The sequence below is a fragment of the Zootoca vivipara genome, chromosome 2 (assembly GCF_965207765.1).
Source record: "Zootoca vivipara chromosome 2, rZooViv2.hap1.1, whole genome shotgun sequence".
NCBI lineage: Eukaryota > Metazoa > Chordata > Lepidosauria > Squamata > Lacertidae > Zootoca > Zootoca vivipara.
In genome coordinates this window covers 120,878,953-120,887,760 of record NC_142584.1, presented here as the reverse complement: position 1 = coordinate 120,887,760, position 8,808 = coordinate 120,878,953, and the positions used below count along the sequence as shown (strand labels likewise).

Genomic DNA, 8,808 nt, shown 5'->3' with positions numbered 1-8,808 from the left:
TTCTAGAGAACGGCCCCCACCTCCCCCGGAAGTGATTTTCGCTTCGGTGGGTGGGTATATGCAGGCCGTCGCGCCGGCTCTACTTCCTTTTCCGGCCACAACAGGAGCGAGAAACAGGCGCTGCAGCCATGGTGAGTCCGAGGGGGGGGGGAGACCGGGAATCCGCCGCCATCCGCCGCGGGGGGAGCGCCGGGAGCGGGACTGCGGGGTTCCGCGGGGAGGGTGCCGCATGGTCTCCGGTTCCGGGGAGCTATTAAGGGCGGGGGGGTCTTCCCAGTGGGCGAAGGAGGGAGTTCCCCAGATTCGCTCCCAAGCATGGAGACAGGCGAGGTGCTGCACCTGGTGAACTGCTGCCTGCGTGGCGGCAGCTGGGAGCTCCGGTGAAGCTGCTCATAACTGCCGCGAGCCTCACAACGAGCCTGCTAGGTTGGCCAGTCATGTGATGATCAGGACCCCCCACTCCAATTAGGAAATGGGGGCGAATGGGCAGCTGAGCCTGAGAGAGGGCCTGGCCGAGTTCTGTTGGGGGCTTCCTTGGGGGGGCAGCCTCCTTGTTCCTGGCAGGCCTTGCCCCTCGAGGAGCCTGAATCTCACAGCCCACTCCTGCTCCCTTCGCTGAGGGCAAGCGGGCCTGGCAGGTTCCTAGTCCTCATGTCACTCCAGGTGATTTTAGCAACAGCCCTGCAAGGGAGGCGGAAACCGCTTGTGGGCAGGTGCTTCATCTGGGGTCAAGCCCTCTTGGGGCTCTGGGGCTTACTGTTTGCAAGCTCATACTCTAATAGTAATAGCAACAATAATAATACTTTTATTGTTTATACCCTGCCCATCTGGTTGGGTGGCTTCAGCAACTGTCAGGCTGGCCTTCCTCACAGGGGTGGTGGTGAGGCTGAAATGGTGGAAATCCCTGTGGCAGCTATTATTATCATTAAATTTATATACTACCCTAGACCCACAGGTCTCAAGGCGGTTCAAAGTAGTATGTTCTGTCTGCAGTCAGAGGCAGCAATGTTGTTTTTAGGGAACCGCAGGAGGGGAGCTCAGATCCTGCTTCTAGGTTTCCCTTTCGGGCTGCTGGGAGAAGTGGGATGCTGGATTCTGAGGCTGGAAACGGGCAGCTTGTGGCTCATCTCAGCCTCAGTTTCTCCATCTGTGAAATGGAGGCCTGAAATCGTTTACACCTGCAAACATGTATTTCCCCCCTGACTTCACTTTCTACACACACTCAGGGCGTGGGAAGCCCGGTCTTAAGTCATTCTTAGGGGGTCTGGGCCCCCACCTCTGCGCTGCCTGTCTCCCCGCCCTCCAAGCTTGTCAGTGGCAATGGGAGGCTGTTTCCTTTGCAGAGCTGTCAGAGTCTCAATAAATCTTTGCTTCCCTCCTCCTCCCCAAGTCGCTCGTCATCCCTGAGAAGTTCCAGCACATCCTGCGAGTCCTCAACACCAACATCGATGGGCGGCGGAAGATCGCCTTTGCCATCACCGCCATCAAGGTCCGTAATGGGGCGGTTGTTGCGCATTTCCTTCAGTTAACCGTAGAATTACCTATAGAGTGGGGAGGGGTCCCATGGGTCATCTAGTCCAGCCCGCCTTCTGGAATGCCACTCTCGCAGCAGTTGTGACGTTTGAGGCAGCGGCGGCCATTGGGGGACGTGCAACGGTCAGTAAATGACATGGTGTTCCTTCGCCTTTACTTAACCCCTGTGTAGGAACCAAGTCACATTCTCAGGGGAAAATCAGGCCTCTGTGACCGGGGCTGGGTTTGTGGTTCGGCGAAAGCAGAGAGCTTTTATTTGCGCAGTCGTTCCTTGCATGGTCTTGAGTAAGCAGATTCAGTTAACTACTTTCGCGCTCTCTATCGCATCTCTTTGTGTGGCCTTTTCTCTGAGTGTCTCTTTGGTCCTGCTCCCCTAATCCTCCCCTCTCCTTGCTTGCAGGGGGTGGGCAGGCGTTATGCCCACGTGGTGCTGAGGAAGGCGGACATCGACCTGACCAAGAGGGCTGGAGAGCTCACTGAAGATGAGGTGAGTGTGTGTGTCCTATCTTCATTGGGTCTTGGGTGTCCTTGCAGAATGCCTGGAGGCTGAGCTGTGCATGTGGGTGGGTGGGGGCCATCCTCTGCTGCACGCCTTGTTCAGCTGGTTGTCCCAACTGGCATGGCTTCTGCGGTGGTTCAGGTGCAATGGGTGCCACTGAAGAGGGGATGCTGGGCTAGAGGGGCCCTTGGCCTGATCCAGCAGCCTCCTCTAATGCTCCCCTGCTTTACTGAATGATTCCATCTGGGGAAACCCAGCCAGATGGGCGGAGTATAAATAAATTACCATTACAGTGGTATCTCTACTTACAAATTAAATGCGTTCCGAACACACATTTGTAAGTCGAAAAAAATTGTAAGTCGAATCCCATAGGAATGCATTGAGAGAAAAAATTCGTAAGTCGAAGCAACCCTATCTAAAAATTCGTAAGTAGAAAAAATCCTATCTAAACTGCATCCAAGATGGCGGACGGAGCTCCATTCGTAAGTAGAGTTATTCGTAAGTATAAGTACCACTGTATTACTACTATTATTAAAGTTTTCATTGTTGTTGGGATAAATCTTGGTGTCTTCTCTCTCTTTTTGATACCCCTGTCTCCTGGACCTGAAATATAAAACAGGATTTTAAATATATCTATGTACTTTGACCTTTCTTTGTTTTACTTAACAGAATAGATTATTATTTACTTGGGTTTTTGTCTGTTGTAGTTATTATACGATCGATCTGATGTTTAGGATTGATTCAAACGCAACACAGAATGTATCTGTGACGCTCTTGGCTCTCCCCCTCGCAGGTGGAGCGTGTCATCACCATAATGCAGAACCCTCGTCAGTACAAGATCCCCGACTGGTTCCTGAACAGGCAGAAGGACGTCAAGGACGGGAAGTACAGCCAGGTGAGAGCCAGGAGGCTGGCAACAAAACGAAACGCCTGCCTCCTCTGAGGAGCAGCTGGTGGGCCTCGCAGTCCATTTGAAACCTTGCCAAAAAGAATTCTCAGGACGGTGGCGGCGGTTGGACTTGAAAAGCTGAGAGGGGAAGAGAGCCTTTTGAGACAGAGAGTATGACCCACGAACTTTGAAAGCTTTCGCTACCAGAGGACTGGACAGATTTGTAGTGAAGGCCGCTTCCGCACTTCCTCCATGCTCGGAGGCCGTGATCCTCCTGCATACTATCTTCTAGGAATCTCAGGAAGGAAGAGCTACTCTTGAGCTTAGATCCTGCTTGTGAGTTTCCCTGAACAGGGATCTGGTTAGCTGCTGAGAGTCCAGAAGGGTCCCTTCTGGCCTGGTTCAACTTCAGGGCTCTTCCTGGGTCCTTACAGTTTGTAAAATCTGCAAAAGGGACTCGAGAAGTGGGCATGAAATTGTCTCACTTGAGTTCAGGGGGGCGGGAAGGGGCTAGGACCAAGTGTGGCTACCCAGACCTCTTCCATGCAAGCCCAAAAGGCTAGGTGGACACCTGCCTTCAGGCCAGGCAGGTGGCGGCTGTGTATCCTCTGCCCCATGGATGCAGGGCCTCTGTTCTGAGAAGAGAACCGCCCCATTGCCAACCCCTTTCCTCTGCCCCAACAGGTCTTGGCCAACGGGCTGGACAATAAGCTCCGCGAGGACCTGGAGCGGCTGAAGAAGATCCGGGCGCATCGGGGCCTGCGCCACTTCTGGGGGTGAGTAGCGGAGAGGGGTGGCTTAAGAAAGGGGTGTCCGTGCGGGTTCAAGCAGCAGCGAGCAGGGGGGGGGGCCAGGAGGGTGACATTGGGGGAGAATAAGAGAGCTTCCTGGGTGGCAAATCCTTGCTTTGCAGGCACCTCACTGTACTCTAGTAGGCTGAGAAATTGGGTCTTGAGGTCTGAGCTGGGGGGGGGCATGCCTGCCATCTCTCTCTTCCCCCCACCTTGCTGATATGCCACACTTTGTTCTCTCCCCCCCCCCAGCCTGCGCGTCCGTGGCCAGCACACCAAGACCACTGGCCGTCGTGGCAGAACCGTGGGTGTCTCAAAGAAGAAGTAAATCTTTTCCCATGTGAATAATCATAATAAAGGGTTTTCTCAATGCTCCTGCCTCCTAAGTCTCTGGTGGGTCAGGGGGGTCAGGGAGGGGGGTCTTGAGGCAGAGCATTAACGCTCGGGGGCAACAGCAGAATGTACGTTGGCAGGGATCCATGGACATATTAATCCTATTTTGACAGAACTGCAGTTCAAAAGTTTGCCGCATGCTGGCAGATCAGTCACTCAAAGCACAAACTAGAGTAAAAGGTAAAGGACCTCTGGACAGTTTAAGTCCAGTCCAAAGCGATTATGGGGTTGCGGCACCCATCTCGCTTTCAGGCCAAGGGAGCCAACGTTTGTCCACAGACTGCTTTCCGGATCATGTGGCCAGCAGGACCAAACCGCTTCTGGCGCAACAGGACACCGTGACAGAAACCAGAGTGCACGGAAACACAATTTACCTTCCCGCTGCAGCGGCACCTATTTATCTACTTGCACTGGTGTGCTTTTGAATTGCTAGGTTGGCAGGAGCTGGGACAGACAATGGGAGCTCACCCCGTCGTGGGGCCGACCTTCTGATTGGCAAGCCCAAGAGGCTGGTTTAGACCACAGTGCCACCCACGTCCAAAGCACAAGCTACTGGATCACTGGCTAACTTTGAATCTGTTTGGCCAAATCTGGTACGTGGATACAGAGGACTGGTCTCTTATTTACACAGAAGGATGCAAACAGCCACCTGAATGGAAATCTCTGGGGTCAGCTATGCCTTATAAATTGTGTTTCCTTCCGCGTTAGGAGGCAATGCACGCCTGTGCAGGTGACTCATAGCATCAAGGGTCTCCCAGGACTGCTGACGGACGTTCTTCCCTCTTTTGGGGGGGGGAAGATGGTCCTGGGCTTCCTGGTTTGGGCCCCAAATATACCAGTAAATAAAATAATTAAAGAACACCTGATTAAAAGTGGCACTGCCGGTGACTGAGAATCCCTTACAAGGAAAGTCTAAATAGCTTGGAGACTTTTTAGCCAGGAGACGGAAGGATAAAGGTTTATAAGGTCATGTGCACCCCATTCAAAGCACTTGACTGCGCCCAAGGAATCCTGGGAACTGGTTTACCCTTTCCCAGTGTTGCAGTTCCCAGCACCTTAACAAACTATAGTTCCCAGGGTTCTTTGGAGGGAGGCTGTGTGCTCCAAATGCATGGGGTGGGTCTGACACCCAACTGAGGGAAAATTTGGCACTTGCTGCTTTCCCCCCTCCAGGAAAACAGGATCAAGAATAGAAACTAAAAATGTTTTGCCCTTTTGCTGGCAAAATTATATACCGGTACATATACCGTATACTGTACTAGCTGGCCCTGCACGCGTTGCTGAGCATTAGTCTGTGAAATGGAGGGTAATAGTCCCCCTGAGTCAAGGCGAGATACTGTGGAGAGGGCAGGTTTCATCCCTGTGTCTCCCCCCACCCTGTTCTGACCCATTACTTATCCCTGCCCTTTATTCGCCCCCCCCTACCTCCACTTGGCCTAGTCTGGAAAGTGGCCTAGTCTGCAAAGCCGAGGTGAGATATTGTGGAGATCCCTGTGTCTCTCCCCCACCCTGTTCTGCCCCGCCCCTACCTCCACTTGGCCTTGTCTGGAAAGCGGCCTAGTATGTCTGATAATGCCCGCCTTGGTGGTTTCAGTTGCTTGGTTGATGATGTCATTTGGTTTGTGGGTGTGGCTTAGATTTCACAGGAAGGGAGGGGGTGGAGGAGGGCACTACGCCACTTGAGGGCGCTGTTTGACTTCGTGGAAAACCAGGTCTACACCTGCCCAGGTGTGTGATTTGAGGGATTTTTGTCCCCAACAACGCTCGGGGAGTGGCCTGGATCGTTGTGTCAAAATTTCAGGACGATTGGTTAAGCGGTTACGGAGAAAAGTGTAGAACGCAGTTTCACGATTTTTACATTTTTATATATATAGATACAGTATATAATTTTTATTAAATTTTCAAAAATGACATTTCAAAATATTCATTTAAACAACCTTAAATCAAGGACTTCCCTTTCAGTGGTTTATTTTACATACCATATATCCCTGCATATTTTACATTCAGTATTCCATTATTACATCCATCAAAACTGTTGAATTTATCTTAATGCTACCAGCATTTTTTAAATGAACACAATTTTTACCCATATATTCAGTAAGCGTTTTCCAGTTGTCTTTAAGCATGCATTCTTTTCCCTCTTATTCTTTAAATTAAGTCTGCAAGCTGCACATATTCCATCAGTTTAAGTTTCCACCTCACTCATTTTCCTTTTTGGAAAGGAACAAGACACAGGCCACTCATGTAGTGGCGTACATGAATAGTAGTGGTACCTCGGTTGTCGGATGTAATCGTTCTGGAAGTTCTGAAACGTTCAATGACTGAGGCTCAATGGGCAGCCGGCAAATTCCATTGAGAAAATTGAAAAACGCCTTGGAAGCTGTTTGATTTCTAAGGTGTGTTTGGAAATGGAAGCATTTACTTCCGGGTTTTTGGCATTTCCCAATGCTCTCTTGCCCTTTTACAAGTCCACCACATATGATAAAATGTTCCCTCAACTTCATTACATCTCCAGCACTTATCTGATTCAGGCTTATACATTTTAGCAAGTCTGCTTCGAGTTAAATACCATCTGGAAATCATTTTCAGGTACAGTAGTTCCCCTTCAAAGAATTACATGCTGTGTACTTCAAATCGCTCTTCCACAGATTTTCCCAGAGGTTCAGGTCTATATGATACTTATTAATTGAATTTACATCCTATATCTATTGCACAGTGTGTCATGGAAGCTTCAACAAGCTCATCTTTTGTTTCCCAATCTAACAACAGATTTAGTTACAGGTAGGTAGCCGTGTTGGTCTGAGTCGAAGCAAAATAAGAAAATTCCTTCAGTAGCACCTTAAAGACCAACTAAGTTTATATTTTGGTATGAGCTTTCGTGTGCATGCACACTTCTTCAGATACACTAGAAACAGAAGTGTCAGACCCTATATATATATACAGAGGGTGGTGGGTGGGAATGGGAGATGGGCTGATGGGAGTGGTAAACCTGTAGATGGGTGTTAATGGCTGCTGATGGCTGCAATTAGTCCTGGGCTGAGGTGCTAAAGAAAGCTTGATCATGCATAATGAGATAAGAATCCGATATCCTTATGGTTCCTGGTGTCTTGATTTCAGCAAGGCCTTTGACAAGGTGCCCCATGATATTCTTGTAAAGAAGCTGGTAAAATGTGGGCTAGACAATGCTACCATTCAGTGGATTTGTAACTGGCTTACTGACCGAATCCAAAGGGTGCTCATCAGTGGCTCCTCCTCATCCTGGAGAGTAGTGACTAGTGGGGTGCCACAGGGTTCTGTCTTGGGCCCAGTCTTGTTCAACATCTTTATCAATGACTTGGATGATGGGCTTGAGGGCATCCTGAGCAAGTTTGCAGATGACACCAAATTGGGATGGGTGGCTAACACCCCAGAGGACAGGATCACACTTCAGAATGACCTTAACAGATTAGACAACTGGGCCAAAGCAAACAAGATGAATTTTAACAAGGAGAAATGTAAAGTACTACACTTGGGCAAAAAAAATGAAAGGCACAAATACAGGATGGGAGACACCTGGCTTGAGAGCAGTACATGTGAAAAGGATCTAGGAGTCTTGGTAGACCACAAACTTGACATGAGTCAGCAGTGTGATGCAGCAGCTAAAAAAGCCAATGCAATTCTGGGCTGCATCAATAGGAGTATAGCATCTAGATCAAGGGAAGTAATAGTACCACTGTATTCTGCTCTGGTCAGACCTCACCTGGAGTACTGTGTCCAGTTCTGGGCACCACAGTTCAAGAAGGATACTGATAAGCTGGAACGTGTCCAGAAGAGGGCAACCAAAATGGTCAAAGGCCTGGAAACGATGCCTTATGAGGAACGGCTTAGGGAGCTGGGTATGTTTAGCCTGGAGAAGAGAAGGTTAAGGGGTGATATGATAACCATGTTCAAATATATTAAAGGATGTCATATAGAGGAGGGAGAAAGGTTGTTTTCTGCTGCTCCAGAGAAGCGGACACGGAGCAATGGATTCAAACTACAAGAAAGAAAATTCCACCTAAACATTAGGAAGAACTTCCTGACAGTAAGAGCTGTTCGGCAGTGGAATTTGCTGCCAAGGAGTGTGGTGGAGTCTCCTTCTTTGCAGGTCTTTAAGCAGAGGCTTGACAGCCATCTGTCAGGAATGCTTTGATGGTGTTTCCTGCTTGGCAGGGGGTTGGACTGGATGGCCCTTGTGGTCTCTTCCAACTCTATGATTCTATGATTCTATGATCTCTATTCATCCCAGGTGCTTCCATGGTTTTAAGCTTGGTAATGATTTCCAATTCAGCAACTTCCCTTTCCAGTCTGTTCCTGAAATTTCTCTGTAATAAAACAGCTGCTTTGAGATCTTGTATAGAATGTCCTGGGAGATTGAAGTGTTCTCCTACTGGTTTTTCAGTCTTATGGTTCCTGATGTCAGATTTATGTCCATTTATCCTTTGGCGTAGGGTTTGGCCTGTTTGTCCAATATAGAGAGCTGAAGGGCACCGTTGGCATTTGATGGCATACACAATGTTAGAAGATGAGCAATTAAATAGTCCTGAGATGGTATGTTGGATGTTGTTGGGACCAGTAATGATGTTGTCCGGGTGTATGTGGCAGCAAAGTTGGCATCTGGGTTTATTGCAGGCTCTGGTACCAGTGCCCATGTTAAGTCTGGTGGTTGTATTATTGTGGGTGAG

General features: G+C 49.3%; 1 protein-coding gene across 1 annotated transcript; it reads left to right on the top strand.

The window, feature by feature from the left end:
* The first annotated feature begins 101 nt into the window (after positions 1-101).
* Positions 102-4,084, top strand: RPS18 (ribosomal protein S18). Its single transcript, XM_035107902.3, has 6 exons — positions 102-131; positions 1,391-1,489; positions 1,934-2,020; positions 2,826-2,927; positions 3,606-3,697; positions 3,965-4,084. Exons 1-6 carry the CDS (start codon positions 129-131, stop codon positions 4,038-4,040), a joined length of 459 nt encoding a protein of 152 aa, XP_034963793.1. The 5' UTR covers positions 102-128; the 3' UTR covers positions 4,041-4,084.
* Positions 4,085-8,808: the final 4,724 nt, after the last annotated feature.

What these genes read in the sequence shown, in the direction of transcription:
- RPS18 (XM_035107902.3), top strand. An exon ending in GAGAGCTCACTGAAGATGAG is followed by an intron (nt 2,021 to 2,825) that starts GTGAGTGTGTGT and finishes TCCCCCTCGCAG; the next exon opens with GTGGAGCGTGTCATCACCAT. An exon ending in GGCCTGCGCCACTTCTGGGG is followed by an intron (nt 3,698 to 3,964) that starts GTGAGTAGCGGA and finishes CCCCCCCCCCAG; the next exon opens with CCTGCGCGTCCGTGGCCAGC.